The 22,974-nt window shown below is 42.8% G+C and overlaps 1 protein-coding gene across 1 annotated transcript in view; it reads left to right on the top strand.

The window, feature by feature from the left end:
- SLC35F1 (solute carrier family 35 member F1) overlaps positions 1-22,974 on the top strand; it is a 402,488-nt gene that overhangs the window by 355,854 nt on the left and 23,660 nt on the right. The window contains exon 7 of the mRNA XM_034669043.1: positions 7,076-7,230. Within this exon, the coding sequence (XP_034524934.1) occupies positions 7,076-7,230 (155 nt within the window). The remainder of the gene's footprint in view (positions 1-7,075; positions 7,231-22,974) is intronic.

A 22,974-nucleotide genomic window follows, 5' to 3' on the forward strand; every position in this document is an offset into this window, starting at 1 on the left:
GAGCTCTGAGCACTGTGTCTGGTGGAAAGCTCACAGCGTCTTACTTAAGAGACCAAAATCCAAGACTGTCTTCATCTCCCGCCATCTGTCAAAGCGTTTCTCTCCCTCCCCTGTCTCCACATCAGCAATCCCCCTCACACGGTCTCTTGGACAGCTCATATGGTTGACATTTTATCAAAGTAAAAAGATTTTTTTCCTACGGAGCAAGTGGGATAATAAATGTATTTTATCTTTTCTGCACTTGGAAGGCGCTTTTTTAAAACAGATTCCGTTATAACATTTGCAAGATCCAGAGAGTAATTCAAAGCAAGAAGACCACCTTTATTGTTGTGCGTTTTATTCCTTTGTTTTACCCTACCCAACAGAGAGCCTGGGTCTGGTTATGTAACTGCTAAATTTGAGTAAAATGTGCGACCTAACAGAGCTCAAATGTCCTGTGGAGCAGGTGTGTTCAAATCACCGTCAGAAATCTAATACATGGCTTCAACATTCCCTTTATCCCATTTGCCATATTGTGTTAAAGGACGTGTGAACAAATACAAACTGATGTGAGAGCCAAACGTCAAAGCAAAGAAAAAGTGTGCTGTGGGTCAGCGAGCACTGGTTCGTGGTATGCAAGGGGGCTCTTCTCGGCTGCTTGGGGGTGATGCTCATTTTGGTTTTGGTTTTGGTTTTCTCCTGAAGGCCAAAATAAGAGATTTGACCTTTCCCTGAAGATGGAGTAGCAGGAAGGACCTTAAAGATAATTAAGAACGCACCCTTTTTACAGAGGCTGAATCAGAGGCCTGGGGAGGCGAGGTCATGGAGGAGGCAGGAGGCGTAGAGCTGCCCATGGGGGGGCGGCGCTGGGTCCAGAGGCGCGCTCTGTGAGCAAGCCCTGCCCACCTCGGGCCCTTGGGCCACTTAGCCTGATGCATGTGTGCCAAGAAGCCATCTCTAAGAATTAAAAATAATGTTTTTAAAATCTAGTATATCCAAAGGAAAGTGAAAGACAGAACATCAGCGGGATCCCAAAGGGGTGAGATAAAACATATTCAGCATACTATATACACGTGTATATCTTATCGATCATAGCTAAATGTATATCACATGTCATACATCATGTATTTATCATATATGTATTATGTATGAAATGAGATGCTCATTAGAATCACATCGGATGCTCCATCAAAGCCCTGCCTCTCTCCATAATAATTAAAATATAGATTGGTGGTGTGTGCTCAGAATTTCAAGTCCCACAGCCTGTGTCCTCAGGGCTAGTTACTCAAGCTCCGTGTGCTGGTTTCTCCGGTTTCGTCACAGATTGGTTTCTTACCCTTCCTCTGCTCTGCATTGCGGAGGCTGACTCATGCAAACTCCACTTCCCAGGCTGTCCTGTTAGGTGGCTTCTGACCAGATTTGGCCAATGGGAACCGATCTGATTGGAGGGTGGGAGGAAGGAAGAAACCAGGTTATGTCTCCCCGTTTCTCTTTGTTGGGGGTCAGGTCTCTAGAAACGGGTGAGTGCTCTCTGAGTGATTGTACCTTTGCTGGGCTTTCTTAGCTTCTGACCCCTGGGAACTTGGCCTCCTCCCTGGATCTCTGTAGCTCCAGGAGTGTGAATAGCTTCCTGTTATTCTCATCTCTGGGGAGCCTCATCATCCCTTTTCCCCCATCACCCACTCAAGCACCTTTGCGACTTGTGCCCCATATTAAATGCCCTCTACTGAACCTGTGCTATGGACTGTTTCTTAACTGATACACTCTGTTAGCCTGTTTCCTTCCCCGTATAAAGAGGGTAACAGTAGTAAAGATGTTCTACGGTTGTAGATATTAGTTAATGTATCTGAAGTACATGGCACGTAGCAAGGACACAATCGATATGAACTGATAATATTCTATTTCCTTAGCTTGAATCTCTTTAGTGCATGAGGATAACAGCTACCAAATGCTGTCTTTTGTGAGAGAGAAAGCATCGCAAATAAGAAATGGCTATACACATACCTTGTCTTTAAAGGGACTTGTTGCAGCCATTCTATAATTGTCAGTCAAAAAATTATTCAGTTCATTTGTTTGATCACGTGGATTGATTGACTGGAAACCCTGTGTGGACAACACGTTGGGTGTTCAGATGTATTGCGAACACCCACTAAGTAGCCCATGTCCCCCTCCGAACAGCACATCAGCAAATTGCAGCAACACTGCGTCCCCACTTCAGTCTGATCATGAGCTCACATGGCTGCAACTCTGCTCGCAAAACAGCCCGTTCACACGTAAACACGTTGGTTGACCTAGCTAAGTGGAACTGGGATAGCGTAGATCTTCCATCCCTGTCTCCCTAAATTTAATTTCTGCAGTTTTTTTTATTATATTATGTTAATCACCATACAGTACATCCCCAGATTCCGATGTAAAGTTTGATGCTTCATTAGGCGTATAACACCCAGTGCACCATGCAATACGTGCCCTCCTTACTACCCATCACCAGTCTATCCCATTCCCCCACCCCCTCCCCTCTGAAGTCTTCAGTTTGCCTCTCACAGTCCATAGTCTCTCATGTTTCATTCCCCCTTCTGATTACCCCCCTTTTCTTTATCCCTTTCTTCCCCTACCGATCATCCTAGTTCTTATGTTCCATAGATGAGAGAAATCATATGATAATTGTCTTTCTCTGCTTGACTTATTTCACTTAGCATTATCTCCTCCAGTGCCGTCCATGTTGCAGCAAATGTTGAGAATTCGTTCTTTCTGATAGCTGAGTAATATTCCATTGTATATATGGACCACAGCTTCTTAATCCAGTCATCTGTTGAAGGGCATCTCGGCTCCTTCCATGATTTGGCTATTGTGGACAATGCAGCTATGAACATTGGGGTGCATATGGCCCTTCTCTTTACTACGTCTGTATCTTTGGGGTAAACACCCAGTAGTGCAATGGCTGGGTCATAGGGTAGTTCAATTTTTAACTTTTTAAGGGACCTCCACACTGTTTTCCAGAGTGGCTGTACCAACTTGCATTCCCACCAACAATGTAGGAGGGATCCCCTTTCTCCACATCCTCTCCAACAATTGTTGTTTCTTGCCTTGTCTATCTTTGCCATTCTAACTGGCGTAAGGTGGTATCTCAGTGTGGTTTTGATTTGAATTTCCCTGATGGCTAATGATTTTGAACATTTTTTCATGTGTCTGTTAGCCATTTGTATGTCTTCATTGGAAAAGTGTCTGTTCATATCTTCTGCCCATTTTATGATTTGTTTATTTGTTTCTCGTGTATTGAGTTTGAGAAGTTCTTTGTAGATCTTGGATACCAGTCCTTTATCTGTGGTGTCCTTTGCAAATATATTCTCCCATTCCGTGGGCTGTCTCTTAGTTTTTTTGACTGTTTCCTTGGCTGTGCAGAAGCTCTTTATCCTGATAAAGTCCCATAAGTTCATTTTATCTTTTATTTCTCTTGCCTTTGGAGATGTGTCGTGAAAAAGGTTGCTCTGGCCGATGTCATAGAAGTTGTTGCCTATGTTCTCCTCTAGAATTTTGATGGATTCCTGTCTCACATTGAGGTCTTTCATCCATTTGGAGTTTATTTTTGTGTATGGTGTGAGAGAGTGGTCAAGTTTCATTCTTTTGCATGTAGCTGTCCAATTTTCCCAGCACCATTTATTGAAGAGACTGTCTTTTTTCCACCGGATGTTTTTTCCTGCTTTATCAAAGATTAGTTGCCCAAAGAGCCGAGGGTCCATTTCTGGGTTCTCTATTCTGTTCCATTGGTCGATGTGTCTGTTTTTGTGCCAGTACCATGCTGTCTTTGTGATCACAGCTTTGTAGTACAGCTCGAAATCCGGCATTGTGATGCCCCCAGCTTTGTTTTTCCTTTTCAACAGTTCCTTGGAGATTCGGGGCCTTTTCTGGTTCCATACAAATTTAAGGACTATTTGTTCCAGTTCTTTGAAAAATGTCCTCGGTATTTTGATCGGGATAGCATTGAAAGTGTAGATTGCTCTGGGTAGTATGGACATTTTAACTATGTTAATTCTTCCAATCCATGAGCATGGAATATTTTTCCATCTTTTTATGTCTTCCTCAATATCTTTCAAAAGTGATCTATAGTTTCTAGCATATAGGTCCTTTACGTCTCTGGTTAAGTTAATTCCAAGGTAACGTATGGTTTTTGGTGCTATTGTAAATGGGATGGATTCCCTAATTTCTCTTTCTTCAGTCTCGTTATTCGTGTTATAGAAATGCAACTGATTTCTGGGCTAATTTCTGCAGTTTTTAAAAATAGGTTTAGAGTGTTTAAGCTTGAAGCACCCTGACATCGCCTGATGAGTAGAGCAAAACTCTTCTGCGGATCTCGTTCTCTCCGTGGCGTCCCAGTCATACGGTCACCTCTTCTCTGAGCCCGCTAGTTATATACCCAGCTCCTTACTGAACAGATCCTCTTGGGTGATGCATAAGTGTCCAAAACTAACATGTTCAACACAGAGCTTTTTATTTCCCCCGAGAACCTCTCCCCTCTCAATTCTCTGCATCTCAGTAAATGGCACCATATTTCACCCAGTTTCTAAACTAACCAGAAACTCATGAGAATCCATGGGCCACCTTGATGGCCCCAGTCCATTACCAGGACTTGCTGAGCACCCACAGACCCAGCCACTTTCCTTCATCTCCACTGCCATCCCGAGCAAAGCCGCCAACGTCTCTTGCCTGGACTAGGACACTGCACTTCTCGCTGGTCTGCCATGATTTCTCCTGCCAGTCCCTTCTCAGCACAGCAGCCAGAGCCCCAGTTTAAAGATGTGGATCCGGTGTTAGCCACCTGCTACCAGCTCCTCAATGGCTTCCTATTACAACTAGAATAAGAGATGTCAATTTCCCTCCTAGATCGACACGGCCCTGCATAATCCGTCCTCTGCCTAATTTTCCACCCTCATCCCTTTCCACTGCCTCATTCTGTTCATTCTGCACAGATGTCCTGGCCCCTGGCAGCTCCAGGAACACATGAGCCCTGTCATCAGGGTTTTTCATTTGCAAATCTCCCTGCCTAAAATGTTCTTGCCTTTGCTCCTCCCTGACCATCTCCTTTAAGTCCTTCAGAATTCAAGGTAAATGCCACTTGCACAAAGAAGCCTTAGTTAGTCCCCCTTTCTGAAGCAAACCCCTGCCATTCCCTAAAATGAACCTTTTTTTCCCCCTCTTAACACTAAAACAACTCTAAGGTTCTCCTCTATTCTGTGTTCTATTGCTTTGCTAGCCCAGGGTAGAGTAGGTACTCAGTGAATACATGGTTGAATAATTGAGTGAATATAAAACATCACATCCCACATGTGAGAGTCTACAGTGTGCCAGGTAAGGTGATGGAAAGGTAGGATTCTGTAACTTTCTAGCTCAGTCGTATTTAATCTGAATCAGTGATGCAATTTAAAAAAAGGCTCTGGTGCCTGGACTATGTTCTGACCAAGTTTGATTTTCAGTGGAGTTTTAGTAGATTAATTTAAGGCTATAGCTTGTTCTTAGTCTTTTAATCCCAGATTTTTTTGAAGGAATACTGAATTAATTTTATGTCTTTTCCTATATTGATCATAAATTATTTAGTATTACGCTTTTAGTAACTTGGTTAAAAGGAAAATGAATTATAAGTAGCATGAAACCCAATTGCAGTAAAATTGACTGTTTTTAAGGAATTAAACCTTCTGATGGAGAGTCGGAAGCTATCTGATATTACTATGACAGAATATCCGCAAGAGGACTTGTACTTGACGGACTAGGGGTTCTTCTAGTTTCCTCTTAGGGTATTTCCACCACACTAGAGGGGGCTGTTGTACTGAGTTTGCTTACTTAATGTTCAAAATAATCTTTTCATATAGATTGGACGGGGCTTTCCTCAAACTGAGAATCAGAAATGTATAGGATGTTGATTTATGCCCTTACATACTTCTCATATGGGAAAACCAAATTTCTCTTCAGAGAAATCACTGGTCCTCATAGTCAAAGGGACTAAGTGTCTAGTACCTACCAGATCCTCCTTAGTTTACAGGATTCAGATGAAGCAATCTTCCCCCAGCCCATACCAGACATATTTAATCAAGGATTCTTTTGGAAAGGTTGGATGCTGCTAATACATTAAAATGCCCAAAGAGCCACTGAATTATATTACTTATGCTCATTCTATGCTTTATTCTTTCAAGGTAGAGAATGAACATTATTTTTGTACATTTGAATTGTATCACCACCTAGTAAAAGGTGAACCGAATTCTACATACAGCCAGAAACTCCTGCTTGGGACCCAACAAAATTGTGTACTTATGGAATTAGTATTAACAATCGTATATCTAGTTATAATGAGAGAGAATTTTAGAGGCTGAGAGGCTGACCATATGGCATTTTAAGGACTTTTAAAAAAAAAAACTTTCTGTTTTACAAAACTTAGTTGTCTGATGGTCTATGAAGCATTTACCTAACAACTTCTAAAACAGCAGAGCCTGCTGGGAGAGCCCGCAGTATGCTAGGGAAGGTGATGGGGAAGCAGGGCTCTGTTTGGTGGGGTGCAGGACTGAGCAGGATGCAGAAATCTGGAAGAACAAAGTGGTCTGCCCAAGGCCACCCAGTTAGGATTCCCGTTCTGACTTAGTCCACGTCTCTGTGATACGCAGGCCTTCCATCTTGAGGACTACGTAGTTATTCAACACTGTGAACAATACATGGAACCAAGTAGTTTTGTTCCTATTTTGCAAACAAAAAAGATTTTAAAAAATGTTTTAGAAGACGTAGACAGTAAGAGTAGAGTACAGCACCCCTGGAAATAGAATTAGGAAGCCTTGACCCCATATTCTGACTCTAGCCACTAAGAGGCACTCCTCCCCAGAAGAAGCAAAATATCACGTATGTGGTGCAAAGCAGAAAGTTCATTTTCCGCATGAAGATTTTTACTTTTCAGGTGATGTTTTAGCTGTATATTGCCCAATAATAAAATCCGTTAGCAGAGCGAAGAAAAACTCCCCGCGTGCGTGGTCAACGGCGCGCCCCCCGGCTCCCCCGCGCTGGGGGTCCTCAGAGGCCCCGGGGGAGGCTGCCAGGTCACCTCTCTTTCCTCTCCCCACAGGCCTGCTCTACGTTGGCTTTAGCGCCTGCATGTTTGGTCTCTACAGCTTCATGCCGGTCGTCATAAAGAAAACCAGCGCCACTTCCGTCAACCTGTCCCTGCTCACAGCCGATCTGTACAGCCTGTTCTGCGGGTTGTTCCTCTTCCACTACAAGGTACGTGGAGCCGGTTCTCCTCTGTGGAGACACTTGGTGGGAAGTATCACATACAGGTGGAAATGCCCTGCGGTGGAACGCCCCGATTTTGTGTAGGGAAGTGGGAGTGCGACTCTGTGCGCTCACCCCCCACCCCGGATCTGGGTATTCACATCGCCACCAGAACACAGAGGCAACGTTTTGTCACAAGAGACCAGTAACTGCAGACACTTGAAAGGGAAAGATAAGGGAAGGGCTTTTGGATCATGGTCCGCAGTTTTTTCTGATACCGTTCACCCCAGAAGCGACTCTTTTTCCATCCTAAAGCTAGGAAGATTTGTACACTTCCCAAACTAGAACCACGAAATGGATTCTACCGAAGGCCCTGGCAGGGTACACTCTCATTGGAGCAAAGATCCAGTTCCTGCCATTTCTGTTCTGCAGATCTTTTCATAGCAAACATGAATGGAAAACGCTAATGCACTCGAAACATTGTTTCTTCACCAAAAGATCAGGGCTCCCGGTAAATGAATGCAGAGGTCTTGTGAAGCATTTGTAGTTCAGATAGCAGTCTCTTCTCACCCAGGGCAGGCAGGACACACCGTGTGGCACACAGAAGTCAGATGCTATCGTGGAAACACTGCACTCACTTCAGACATTAGCAATTGATTAGGATTGGTATAGGAGAAGAGACCCATTTCCCATTCCTTATCTAGTCCTGTAACATGAGGGTCAGTGGGGACTATGACCAGGGTGAAGAAGGACAAGTATCAAGTGTCCAAACCAGGTGAGACCAAACTAGGACAGGGAAAAGAAGAGGCAGAAGAAAGAGATGTCACTCTGACTACTTCTAGCCAAGGGCTTCACCAGTGATGCCACAGTTAACACCACCAGCCCACAGGTGTGGCCGGCTGATGGGGCCTCTTGGTGGGCAGGGCATCTTCAACCAGGTCCAGCCGGGTTTGGAGGTTCCCTGAGAAAAGCTGAGCTAGAAGGAGTACGCGCTTGAGATGACCCGAGGCAAAGCAGCGGAAGTGAATAATCGGAAATATTACTGGATAAGCCAGAGTCATAGCGAAGAACCAGAATAAGCAGGGCAGGCAGGGGTGGAAAAGAGGTCACAAACAAGGGTAGCAGAGAGAACCAGAAGCAGATCTGGAAGACGAGAGGTGGAGAAACTGGCCATGGCAGAAGACAGGGATAAAGTGCCGAGTCCCTCTTTGACAAGGAGCCCTGTGCCCAGTGTGGTGGCAAAAATGACAGCTGAAGGAAACTGTAGGACTGGACAGGCTTGATGCATCATTTGTAATTGGTTTTGTCTGGATGGTGCCATCTCTGTCTCCTGAGCACAACCTGGTCCTCACTAGGGCAGAAAGTAAAGTCACAGCACGTTCCCCCATTCTCCCCACCGCTCGGCCAGGAGGACCAGCCTCCCTGAGAAGCCCGCAGTAACACACCCAGCTGTTTTCCAGAGCCCTGGTCTTCGGTGACACATGGTGGCCGTCATTTTTCTTCTCTACGGTCAGGCATCCACAGCTAGCACGTTCCCAAGTGTGACTTCAAGTCCCAGCATGATTCCGGTGGTTGCTTTTATAAGCTCCTGAGCTAGACAGATCCCTTGAATCCTCCTTAAGGAAAGATGACTGAACTGTGTGGTTCTGAGGACTACAGGTGCTTCCCCAGCAGCCAAGATCCAGTCTGGCCCTCGGCGTCCCTCGTGGCAGCGTTCCCGAGATTCTGCTTTCCCCAGGGGGACGGGCTCACCCTTCAGATCCACGGGCGACACCTCTGAGCCATAGAACCGGGGTCTGTGTCTGGGGGAGGCTGCACCAGTACTAGGCTCCCCTGGGAAGCCCATGCTCTCTGACAGCTGAGAGGGACGCCTGAAGAGCGCCCATCCCTGTCTGACTGTCTCTCCTTACTCTTGCACTGACTTCTGGTTGGACCCGGGGCTCTCCTCGGGAACCAGCGTCAGCCTAACCTTCCACCGCCCATCTTCCCCTCCCGGCCTTTGTGGGTTACTAGTTAGTTACGATAAGGAAGTTTGCTGAAGAGGAAGCTATGTAGTAACCCTTCATCATGCCCTCAGAAGGGAGGCTGTGTTAGCGGAAAATTGAATCCTTGTGTTCATCAGTTCGGAGGTGTCATGGGTGTTTTTATTTTTCAAAGCAGTGTTTCACTATATACATATATTGTGTCACTATCTAACAGATACATTTCTTTAATGCAAGGATGGATTCAACACCTGAGTTTTTTAACTCGAGTTAAAATTGATTCCTGTTGTCTTTTTTAAAATTAAACTTTCAAGATAATAACAGATTCACGTGCAATTTTAAGAAATAATACAGAGAGATCCCCATTTGCCCTTTACCTAGTTTACCCCGTTGGTAACATCTTGCAAAACTGTAGCACAACATCAGGATATGAGCACAGAGGCCATGGACGCACAAAGCATTTTCACCCCCAGGAGGGTTCATGTTGCCTTTCACAGCCGCACCTGCCGCCGCTCACCCGCCTCCATAATGCCCAAACCTCGCTGCGGTTCTCTGTTTCTCTAAGTTTGTCACTTCAAGAATGGTATGTACAGTATATAACCTTTGGGTTTGACTTTTTTCACTTAGCATAATTCTCTAGAGATTCATCCAGACTGTTTCGTATGGCAGGAGCCCATTACTTTTTCTTGCTGAGCACTGTTCCATGATACGGATGTACCACAATTTATTTAACCATTCCCTCAGTGAAGGATGTCTGGGTTTTCTCTCCTTGGGGCTATTACAAATAAAGCAGCTGAACATTTACGTACAGGTTCTTCTGTGAACAGTGTTCAGTGCTCTGAAATAAACACCCAAGAGTCCAATTGCCGGGCATATGGTCAGAATATGTTTAGTTTTATAAGAAACTGCCAGACTGCTTTCCAGAGTGGTCTGTTGTCTTTTATTAGAAGCATAGTCATTGTGAGAAAGTCAGAAAATACAGATAAGTACCATGACACATTGGTACAATTTTATAGTATATATGTGACTATTAGGGTAACCACTGTTACAATAGAGACAACGCTCTACTCCTTTCCCTTCACTCTCAGTATACTTACAGTTGACTCCTCACCTCTCAGCTCTTGAATAAACACTGCCTTGTAGTGTTCAATTGTTTTATGAACAATAGAATTTATTATCTGCAAAAAATTAAGTTAAATAATCAACTGAAATCTAAAAATTAAAAAAAAAAAAACTCCTCTTTGTCTATTTTCTAAAAGGATCTTCCAAACAGTGTTTGAATTTGCAGTCAAATAGTCATTGTTTGGAAAAACCAGGATTTTTTTTTTCCTGGGACCCAGCTTGCTTGACTCTGAAATTGGCCGTAGGCTTCCCAGAGACGGGAGGCGCTCTAGAGCTGGGGAGAAGGGTGGGTCTGAATGGCTTGTAGGTTTCCCACTACAGCCAGATGGGCCTTCTCAGAAAATTGATTTTTAAATAATGCTTATTGGAGGTACTTTTATCATTACGAGCAGTTTATGATCAATGGAAAAATCTTGGCAAATTTTGCAAAATTCAAGAATGGTGATGTCACAGGATGGGGGGTGTGTGTGTGTGTGTGTTTAGGGATGGCGAAAAGGTGGTTATATTATCATGTGTCTTCTTTGAAGAAATGTCTATTTAAATTTCTTGCCCATTTTAATTTGGTTATTTGTTTTTTTTATCCTTGGTTGTAATATTTCTTTATATATGCTGGGTAGTATACACCTATCAGATAGATGATGTGTAAATATTTTCTCCCACTCAGTGGTTGCTTTTTGTTTTCTTGTCGTTTTTCCTGGAAGCATAAAAGTTTTTAATTTTGATGAAGTCCAATTTATCAATCTGGTTGTACTTTTAAAACATGAAAGGAACCAGGCCAATCCCGCCATGAGCCCCCAGGCCACCAAGTCTTCCCTGGTGGTCCCCAACAATGCCCCTCTCCAGTAATGATTGCCAGTTGCCTCAACTTGCCTGCTCTGAGGGGATGGATGAAAGTCACAGCCTAAGAAAGAGAAAATCCGGTTCAGGTGAGGGTGACTTTAACTATATGAAGAGTGTAGTGGGGGAAGAGAGTTTAAGCCAGTGCCCTCAACCTTGGCCACACATTGGAATCACCTGAAGAGTTTTAAAAATACTGATGCTTGGGTCCCGCTGCCGCTGATTCTGGTTTATGTGGCCTGCAGCACAGCGTGGGCATTAGATTTGTAGAGGCTCCTGGATGGTTCTATTATGCAGCGGTAGGCATGTGGACCTAGGACTGAAGGGCGAAGATTATAAGATTATAGATAAATATATCTTGTTAGCAATTAATCATCCGAAAGTGGAATTGACTGTCTTGGGAGTCCTTTTCACTGGAGGAAGCTGGACAAGAACTCGAGAGGGACAGTGTGGCCTCACCCTTCAGTACCAAGGATTGACCAGTGACCTCTGAGATCTCATTTGGTTTTACTACAGTCTGCCCGTATAGTTTATGCCTTCACTTCATCATGATGTCTTTAAATAACCTTCTGGTTGGGTTATAAATATCTGCAAGTTGAAAGGGGAGGGCTATTTGCTCACAGATGTTGCTTACCCAGACAGAACTAAAAGATTAAATGACCCTCTTCTGCCCGATATTGATTATTTGCTTTTTCTCACTTTCCACCCTTGGAAAAAAATCTATTCCCTTCCCCACCCATCAGTCCACTGTCTGCACCTTCTCTGCCTCTTGTGCTGACTGTTGTGCTGACTGGACAATGAAACCCCACATCCCAGGGAGGCAAATGACCGGATTCTGTGTTAGACACCCTGCACGGTGTAGTGTTCTTGCAAACTCTCTTTTACAAGACTTGAGAAGTGGTGATATATTTCTGTTCTTATTACCCAACAACAGTATTGAATTCAGAACACTAAATCCATAGCAAACCATAGAAAGTATAGGAAATTAGTTTTATTGGGCCTCAGAGATCCCCCAAAACCAAACTCAAGAAGGGATTTCCATGAGAGCTTTACAATTTGATGGTGTGTTGGCTTTTCAAGGTTAGAGCTCGATCAGTTAAGAACTCTATCCCTTATATTTATTGTACGAACAGGACACTTTTGAAATGGAAAGGATTTGATTCCTATGGCTGCTCAAACAAATTACCACATAGTGATTTACACCAACACAGATTTCTGATCGTACAGCATTGGAGGTCAGAAGTCTCACTGGGCTAAAATTGCTAACAGAGCTGTGTGACTTCTGGAGGCTCTAGGCAAGAATCGGTTTCCTTGGCCTTTCCAGCTTCTAGGGGCTGCCTGCAGTCCTCGGCTCATGGCCCCTTCCTCTACCTGGAAAGCCAGCAGGATAGCATCTTCAGACCTGACCCTGTGTGAGCATATGGGGCCTACCCAGATCATCCAGGATAACCTCACCAGCTCCTTGATCTAATCACTTCTGCGGAGTCCCTTTTACCACATAGAGTAACGTATCCATAGGAGCCAGGGATTAGGATGTGAACACCTTTGGGGGCCATTACTCCACCTACCACGAGAGGAGTATTAATAATTACACCAAGACAAGTGAGGGTACGTGGCTCCAAGCCGGGCCAGCTGGGACATGTGGCTGTGCCCTTTAGAAGCTGCGTCTGGTCAATGAAGACACATTCTCCACCTAGACAGACACTGCACTCTGTTGAATATCCCGGCTGATTTTTAAAGTCTTTCCGGTTACCTGCTCATGTGTGACTTTAGCGAAAAGAACACTCGGTCATGCATGGAGGAAAAGGATTGGGGCAGGAGGGCTACTGGCTGTCTCCTGGGCGAAGTATGAATTCAGCAGCCCGGGGGGACAAGCAGAGCACAGCCTGCCAAGTCAAAAGAGCTTAGATTTAAAGTGTGGCTTCTTTTTTACCCTTTAAGTACTTTGAGCTGGTTTTTTATTCTTTCCCAACTTCGAGGTGATAAGACCTGCCTTATGGAGCTTTTGAAGGGAGTAAATAATATATAAATGGCGACCAGTCGTGATGCATTCCTCTGATTAAATGTATGCCTCAGAATTAGTAATCCCTGCCTCATTCCATTTTTAGGATACTAACTTATTTTAAGATTTTGTAACGAGGTGTAGCTTTTAACAATTTTTTGTGAGTTTTTCTCTTACTCCTTGTTTGAAAAGGCAAAACTGGGTCTCACGCATACAGATTTAGAAAATATTATATCCATCACTTTCAGCTGAATTCCTTGATTCCCTCATTGTTTACAATAGAATTTTTAGGTGATAGCCATAAATACAAAGCATTTGGGGGCTGTTAAAATAAAATGCCAATAAATTCTTTTACAATATACCATCGTATGCTGAACATTCTTCAGGGAAGTAGCATCCAGTGGTAAATATGCAGAATAGTCCCTTTTGCTTGACATTTAGAATAGAAAATGGCTTACTTCACACATTTTGCTATTACTTTTTCAAGGCTTAATATGGCCACAGAATAGCTATAATAAAGTTGAGAGTAATTTCATAACTAGCAATTATTTTTGTAGCTGTATCAAAATAAACATGAAATTGGTAGAGAAGAAGTTAACATGTAAGTTCTCTCCAGGTTCCCTTTAAACTCTCCCCCAAGGCCACTGGCTTATACGGTTCCCCATGCTGAGCAGCCTAAAACCACAGGTGATCTTGTCGGAAGTAACATTTTAGGAACGTGAGGGCTCCATAAAACCCACATACACTCTTACATTGGGAAAATGTTTTTATCATCCAAATATTCACTGCTCAAGAAAGGGGAGAGTGAAATTTCAAAATCATGTGTCCCACGAGGCTACTTCAACTATTCTGGGCAATGGGATTCATGTGAATTATTTAGAATTTCATCTGTATGTGTTCACTAGACAACATGCTGCATGGTTTAGCCTCATCTTTATACCCCCCAAAAATTTTTTTATAATTGCTGTGAGTTGCTTTTGACAAATAATCATAAAAGGTTCTTACACTGTCAGCTACCTATTCTAGTAATCCAGATTACATCCTCAGAGGACAGGTGTAGAGTCCCGTGATCCTCCCTGACCCCATCTGTCAGCCACTAAAAATTTCATCCCCCATGTGCCAGCTTCTCTTACTGCTTTTGTTGTTCTTATTGTTGTTGTTGTTGTTATAAGAGATTTGGCAAGATAAGTTTAATAACCCTGGATCTGGGGATAATTTAATAACATATGATTATACACTAACTTTAAAAGAACTTCATTCAGCAAATATTTATTTATTCTATGCCTGCTATGTGCCAGGCAGTGTTTTGGTGCTTAACTTTTCATTTATAAATAAAGATGACAAGAACACCCAAAATCACCAGGTGGATTAATGCAAAGGCTGAGATTCCAAACCACTGAAACTTGAATAGACCAGCCATGTCAAGCATCCTTAACATCTGAGTACCAATGCCAGAAAGTTTGCAGAGATTGCGTTAGCAAGTGGAATCTTTCATTAGCTGTGGATCAGAATCTGGAGCCAGGCAACCGTGTTGATCCTCTGTGGTGCTGAGCAATTTGAGTAATGGAACTGCACTTGAAAAGCCAGGTCAGGCAGCCTCAGCCTGTGGCAGCCGATGAGCTTAAATGCAATAGTGCACATCTTCCTTACAAAAATACCCTCATAAGCAGCTTGCTGTATTTCTTTTTGTAAGAATGGTATCTTCAAAGGCTCTGGTTTTTAAGTTTATAGTACTAAAATATGATTATAAATGGGAGATTATCAAATTAATACTTAGTCTTTATGACTCTTTTTGTATTTTTTGAACTGTCACCGGTGAGTAGAAAATTGGAGAAATTGGCATCATGGAGGCCCTAGCGCATTTCACACGAAATACCTAGGTGACAGAGCAATGAATGTTTGAGCTTGGTTTCCCCCTGCCTGGAAACTCAGGATAGTGCCTTTTGAGATCTCTATCTTTCTAAATTAGTTAGGGTAAGTGTTGCTAGCTTCTGTGGGTGGGAGAGAGTGCTTCCCGTGCAGCCATTCAGAAACCCAGACTCCTTCCACCTTGTGGCTCCGCCATCGTCGAGGGCAGGGATTAACAAACCATGATCTGCAAGACAGCCCCTTATTTTGGCAAATGTAGTTTTATTGGAGTGCACCTGTGCCCATTTCTTTATATGTTAACCATGGCTGCCATTACTCTACAGCAACAGCATTGAGTAGTTGTGACAGAGACCGCATGTCCCACATGCCTAAAATATTCACTAGCTAGCCCTTCAAGAAAAAATTTGCCAGCCCCTGGGCTAGGTCTTTGGAGTCCTTTGCAGGGCTGTCTGTTGAGATTGTGGCTATGTCTAGAGTAGTATACATAACCTCCTTCTTGTTCTTTTGGCCAGAACTCCAGCACGTGGCCACACCTGATTGCAAAGGAGGCTGGGAAATGTAGTCAAGGTGTTTGTAGAGGAAGAAAAGAAAATAGGTTTAGTGAGCAAATAGCCAGTCTGCCACATCAGCAATTTCCATTTACTAGATGTATTGGAAGGATTAGAGAAATTGGGGATAAACTGTGAGGCAAGTCCAGAATGATGGCCAGAAGTCAAAAGTCCTTTTACATAAATCTGTTCATAAACTCTACATCACAAACAAACATTGTGAACTCACATCATCAGGACAAGCTGTAGGGAAAATGGAATGAGCTAGAGGAGTTGCAGAAGTTTCAAATGGAAAGGCTTGTGGTTGCCCTGGAGTGGGGCCAGGAAAAACCAGATAGTTGTCTCCCAGGAGAATGCATGGGATGTGTTTGTCACCAGACCTGTATGTGTCTGTCTCCCGTGGACTAGGATATTAATGACACTAGCTCACAGAAATCAGAGCATCAGCTTGCTGAGATAAAGAACAAAGGTTGGCTTAGACACGAAGGCTGAAGCTGAGCCACAACTCTGCACATCTTCAGGGGCTCCCACGGATGGAAGACTTGTGTTCAACTCTCTAAAGTGTCAAGAGTTTCCTTGCACTCCCTTCTTTGAAGGGTAATACCGTCCCTGCCTCATTTCCTGACTTCTTTGTACTGTTTTTATATTATCAGTGATTTTAATAGTTAATTTTCTTCAGTATAATCGCCAGGGGTTTTAAGCCCATTTCCCTGACATGTAGGCTCTTCTTTTCTGAATTCTTTATTTTGCTTTATCTCTTACTTGGCTGGATTTCATCACTACTGGTAGTGTGAGGAAGCCATGTGTGGTTGTACAGGCTGTCCACAGTGCAATTGGCCCGTCTCTAGGGAATATTTTCCTGTAGATGGTAGTCAAGTGCCTTAAAGAAAGGGAGACTTCATAGTCACTGGAAAAGTGTCATCGCGCTGGTGGTGGGTCTGTCAGTAAATGTTCATAGGGGCTGTTATCTCCCAAGTCTTTTCTTCCTTGAAAACATTTCTTATATTTATTTGTATTCAAAGGATAATTTTCCTGGCTTACATTTTCTTTTTCTCAGAACTTTATAGTTATTGTTTTGTTTTGTTTTTTGAAAAATGGAGCACTGCCCCCAATCCTTTTCAATCTTTGGAGTTACTGGATTTTATCATTCGGTAGTTTGGGGGTTTTCCCAAAAGGAGCCTACAAGTGTCATATGCCTGGGCTCTTTTTGTTTGAGAATATCTCTCTGATGTCTTTACACTTGTAGGTCAGCTTGGTCTATGATCTGTCCCACTCCCAGGGGTGCAATTCCTTGGTGGCCTTGAACTGCTCCACCCCAGTTCACTAAAGAGCCCCAAATAATGGTAGATTCCAATCCTCTCCTACTCTGCCTCCTTTGAGAATATGAGGAAGTAGGAAAGGGTTTTTGTTCCTGAGAATGTTTCCTTGATTTTTTTTCCTGAGTTTGCCTAATCACCGCTTAACCTACTCTCTCTAAATTAGAGACCTGAAAGTATATTCACCAAAATATGAACATGAGTCCAAGGGCAGACCGAATAGCAGAGCTGTCACATGCCTGAGCCCAAGCTCCAGAGTCAGACCACCCGGGTGTTAACTTCAGCTCACTCTCTACCAAGAGGTCCCTAGCTTTTCTGTGCTATGGGTCCCTTAGCTGGCCTGGTAAAGCCTAGAGATCCCTTTCACAATGTTTTTAAATGTCTAAAATAAAATATGTAGCATTACAAAGCAGGTTGATTATATTAAAATAAAGTTTCCAAAATATTTTTAAATGGGATGATATAGTAATATCCAAATCACAGGATCTAGAAGCACACCTGATAAACTACTGTCATTTCAAAGCAGTGATGAGTGCAGATCTGGAAAGATCTGCAGCAATTGTTAATGTGATATGAAAATATATGTGATTTCTATTGGCTAAAAGCCTAAGGTACTGCTAATACTAATGGAGCTCATTGCTTATATTTATAATGAAGAAATGCTAAATGTCAGTTCGAGGTCAGTGAAGATAAAAATCCTGAGTTTATGCCTAGGTTTACAGCAGCCCCGAATTCGATACAGGAGCCCCTGATGCTACCAGCTATACAGCCTTGTGCAAAGGTTACTTAACTTCTCTCATCTGTAATTTCTCTATCAGCAAATGGGGGTCATAATAGTAGATACTGTGTAACTAGCCCCATCAGGGTTCCCTGTATAGAAATGAATATAGAAATGTAGATCACGCAGGGTGTCTAGCATAGTGAACACTCAATAAATAATGCCATTATTAAAGATGGCAGACTTTTGAGTGCTTATAGCTTATGTTCTGCACACTTTTAAGTGTTGCATAAATTATGTATTGGTGAAACAATATGCATATATTATTTTTATAATCATAAAACAATAAACTTATTTTTACTTTGAAAGTAGGTAAAGCTAGCAATCCCCTGAAATAAAAAGAGGTCTTGGTACAAATCTCTGCCATTGAAAAATGGGACTGATTACAACCAGACACTGATTAGAAGGTTCTAAATGGTTTATTCTCTGTTTTAATGGACAAGCACGAGCACAAAGGGAAAGTACTTCTTTGTGTCTGTTTTCCTCCTTATTTTCACATAACTAAAACTCTTTGCTTATTATATTGCTAAGCACTAACTTAGTCATATGCTTAGTCTCTCTCATTTAAGTCTCTTTTGGGATGTGATTTTATTTTAAAAATAAATACATTGTAAACCACTCTGTGGAGCCTCAAATTTAGCAAGGTCCTCAGTTGATCCTGAATGTAAATTTGGTTAGCGCTTTCGCATCCGGGTCCTTCTTGATGCTGCATGGAACCAGGCACAAATGTGCAGGAGAGTGGCTGCCTCTCGTTGCTCTGTGGGGGTCTGTCTCAGCAGTTATTGACTGCACTGGTCTTTCCTTCGTGTACTAACCATTCTACCTTCAGGTAAAAGGACTGACCTTATGTAAGAAGTAAGTAGTAAGCTCTGGATGACAGAGGCAGGGCATGTCTCCTCTGCTGGGTCCCTGGTATCTAGTACTGTTGCCTGGCGTAGTAAGTCAGTAAGTGTTTGGCAATGATTTATTCAATGAAAGGCTTATCTCTACAAGAAACGTTAAAGGTTAAACTTCAGTTTTCAAGGCTGAACATTATCTAGGAATTTTCACGGAAGAAGCAAAAACGCTTTTGATTGGTATGGACGCTTTACATCTCAAGTTGATGCGACCAGCTGAAAAGTAAGAAAAAAACGTGTAGATTCCAGTATAGTAAGCCACTATTTCACTCATTCTCTGGTTGAATTGATGTTTAGAGAACATCTTAAGGGAACATGGAGATTATAAAAACCAGTTCAATGTCATAGTAGCTCTTAAAGTATCGTGGGGTAGTGCGAGAGTGAGCTCACCATAGGGATGGAAAACTTGCTGAGAAATGTATTCTATTCATAGGAGAAATCGTATCTAACATTCAGATTTATTATTCGTAAGTCATTCCGCAGTGAAATTGTGAACTGAGTCATGATCCCATACTATATTTCCATGTCTATGTTTGTATTATTGATGTGTCTACATGCACAGAGGTCAGCAAACTGGTCTGTAAAAGATCAGATGATACATATTTCAGGCTTTACAAGCCAAGCAGCCTCTGTCACGGCTCCTCAGCACTGCCACGGGCATAGCTCTCTTCCAATAAAGCTTTACAAAACCAGGCAGCTACCAGATTTGCTAGTTGACTGACCCCCAATGTAAACTACCCCTGTCCTTGCAAACTTTTCACTCATCTTCAGCACCAGGAAACAGCCATTTCCTCTGCAAAGTGTGTCATTAATAAAGCTGCTGAAAGCTATACACTAAATGTTACAAATCTCTTTTCACTTCAAGTGTACAGACTTGCTCTCACAGCTAATTTTAATAATTTCTACCTCATTTTAGAATAAGTGGTACATGAGCCTTCCGTTTTAGTTCTTGGTGGCATGGAAGGCCAGATCTGTTAGTTGTGCGGTAAGGATACCCGTGGCATGCAGTACAGTGAAATGTCTTCAGTGTATTGCTTTATTGTTTTCATTTTACATAGAGGAATGAGCGGGGCACCAATGCAAAGCCGTAGCCCCGAGTGGAGATGAGAAAGGGAAGGGATATTATAGTCATCACTTACAGGAGCAGGATGCAGCAAAGGCCTCTGTAGACATGGAGTGCCTTCCAAAAGCCATATGCATGCGGTGCACCTCAGAAGAACCAGCGATACCAGATAAGGACAGTAATGCTATCAAAGTAACTTCCCCAGAATCACGTGTCCGGAGAAAAGAGACCCTTGTACACACAAACTAGTTGGACAGTAAAGAAGGACATTCCAAGTGACCAACCTCTCTACAGTTTGGTGATACTGCACCGTTCCCATCTCCCTCAAAATTATAGAGAGAGACGTCATAGATGGTTATGGTTCTGTCGGTTCATGGCGCCAAATTTGGGGGACACCTCTAGATTTCTGATTTTTTAAAAACATGTTTATATAATAGTAACAAACCCAAAGTTCAAAATGTTTTTAAGTCTTAAGACATTCGATAATTTTATTTTTGTAACAAGTACAAAATTTAAAGGGGGAATAAGAAACTAACACTTTGTTGAATGTCACATTTTTGATAGCACTCCATGGATTTTGAGGATTAGACAAGACTGTGGAAATGTAGTGATGATGATGTTGTAAGATTTTGTTGTGGAATAACCAAAATTCTGGGCCCAATGCCAGAACTTCATGGTGATATTCTGGAATTGGGAGGTAAGTTTTGAGGCTTATTTAAGCGAAGGTGGTGACTATTCATCAGGTACCAAAATTTTTATTTAGAAAAAGAATTGATTAATTATTAAAACCATAATATGATTTCCCCGTGACATCTGTCACATCATGATATTCTTTACAATTAATTACTCATCCATTTATTTCATTTTCTGTCTTTTCTGCCATTACCAGGTCCATGTGAGAGACGGAAATAAAGAATTCCAATATGACTGTAGGAGAGCTCATTTTTCTTTTTGTCAAAGGTTTCCCCCTCCCATAGCCATGATAATATTTCTTGATGACTGTTCATTCTGTGAATTAAGAAAGAACAGCATCCAACTTCATCAGTAATCCATTAAGGTTGTTCCAAGATCTGTTGAATTGAAATTGTGTCCTTGCCCTATCCAATACAGATATGGACTGCTCTTACTTAGAAGAAGAACAAAAAGAATTAGTACGTTGCAATGCATTAACGAAGCAATTGGGAGATGGGAAGAGAATTGGGTGGAGGGTCACAGCCTTGGGCACTATGTCAGCTGTTACTACAAGACCGTGCCCTAAGTACTCTACTCTACAGATCCTGCCTCACATCCTGCTACCTCAGCTCCGAGATGTTCTTCATAGTCCTTCGTACTTCTCTGAGGGGTTGGTTTTTAAACAAATGATAAGAGATGAAAATACTATGGAGGAAGTTGTCTGTACCTTTGTTTGCCAAGATTATCGTACTTAAGTAGTACTGTTATTATTTGTGCTTTCCTAAATACGGTTCTCTTCTTAGAATACTTCTCGGGTTGCAAGAATGGAAACCAATGGAGAAATGGGAGAACTTTATAGATTAAATATTGGCAGGAATTACATCTACAACAACACACTTTATGCTAGTACCGTAGAAGATGTTAAGTGTAGACCCTCTCTGTTTAAGGAGATGGTATGTGAAAATAGGGGAATAAATGCACCACGAGAAATGCTTAGAAAAGAATCACATACCCCACAACAGTCAGCTTCAGTCATTAAAATCCAGTCTTAATTTCTCTCTGTCGATCCTTCTCTAAAATGTATTCTTTTCTGTTTCTACTGCCATCATCTTAGTTCCGAACACCATCCTCTCTCATTTAGACCATTGCAATAGTCTCTTGGTCTGCCTGCTTCCCCTTATTTCTCTCTACAATTAATCACCCACCAGCAGCCAGAACGATCCATTTAAAACACCAGTTAGATTACACTCTCTTCTGCTGAACACCCTTCTTTCTCATTGCATTTTGGGCAAAATTTAAATGCCATGTTCACCTCTAATGGCCTACCCACTGTTCCTACGCTTTTATGGCTCCAACCTCCACTCTTGACACTTGTCCACCATACTGTGTTTCCCTGTCTTCCTCTTAGAAAGGGGGAAATTGGGAGGCCTGGGTGGTTCAGTCAGTGAAGTGTCTGCCTTCAGCTCAGGTCACGATCCCAGGGTTCTGGGATCGAGTCTTGCATCGGGCTCCTTGCTCAATGGGGAGCCTGCTTATCCCTCTGTCTGCTGCTCCTCCCTGCTTGAGCCCTTTCTCTCTCTCTGATAAATAAATTTTTTTTAAAAGGGGGGGGAAATAATTGTAGCTTCCTCATGAGCTATTAAGAAGGTGAAGAGTGTAAATCCCATTAAACTGTGCCTAGTACAGAGGAGGCACTCAACTATGATTCACTACTAAGTGTTAGACATCAGCGACGTTGGCTGCCCTTCCAGCTCTAGAACTAGCCGTGCCCTTTCCTCCTTGGGACCTTTTCTTTTGATGTCCCTCTGCCTGGACTGCTCTTTCCCAGCTCCTTCCATGGCTGCCTCCACCCCAGTGCTTCGTCTGCAAAGAACACTTCCCCTCACTATGTAAGCAGCTTCCACCAAATTCTCATGTCACCCTGCCGCTTGTTTTGTTTCCTTCGTAGTGTTTCCCAAAATCATATTATAGATTAATTCCTACAACTGTTTTCAGTCTGTCTCCCACAACAGACTGGGATCTAAGAATGGAGTTATATCCATCTTATTTTTCACTGTATATCCCCAGCTCATGAAACAGTAGAAACTTGGTGTTTCTTGATGGACAGTGAGGTGATAACGACGGTCTCGGCTCACAGTTAAGCTCGGTTACTGAATGACTGAGTCATTGCTGAGTCTATTAGTTCTATGCGGCTGCTGTAACAGATTACCACAGACTTCGTGATTTAAGACAACAGAAATTTATTTTCTCACAGTTCTGAGGACTAGAAGTCCAAAATCTGTTTTGTGGGGTATGCAGCGGCACTCCAGCAGACTCTAAGCCTAGAGTGGGTGATGGTCCAGTGAGACCACAGAAAAGACCCCGAGATAGCAATCAAGATGTGGGTTTACTTATGCACAGGGGGCATCTGCTGCTGGGGTCTACGTGCAGCCAGTTTTTAGATCATAGCAACTTAACCCTGAAACTCTTGGTAGCCTTTCCCCTCCTTGCCTGGCCAGCATTTCCAAAAAATCAAGACCTGCCCCATGGACACTCTTCATTACAAGGGAGACACTCCAGGTTGGCCACCCCCTGAGTTCCTGACCTTGAACCCTGAACAACACGTTATGCTATGTGTGCTGCCTGATGGGAATACAGAAGGAGGATAAGATCTCTACATTTTCAAAAT

Source organism: Ailuropoda melanoleuca, chromosome 10, assembly GCF_002007445.2.
Source record: "Ailuropoda melanoleuca isolate Jingjing chromosome 10, ASM200744v2, whole genome shotgun sequence".
Lineage (NCBI taxonomy): Eukaryota > Metazoa > Chordata > Mammalia > Carnivora > Ursidae > Ailuropoda > Ailuropoda melanoleuca.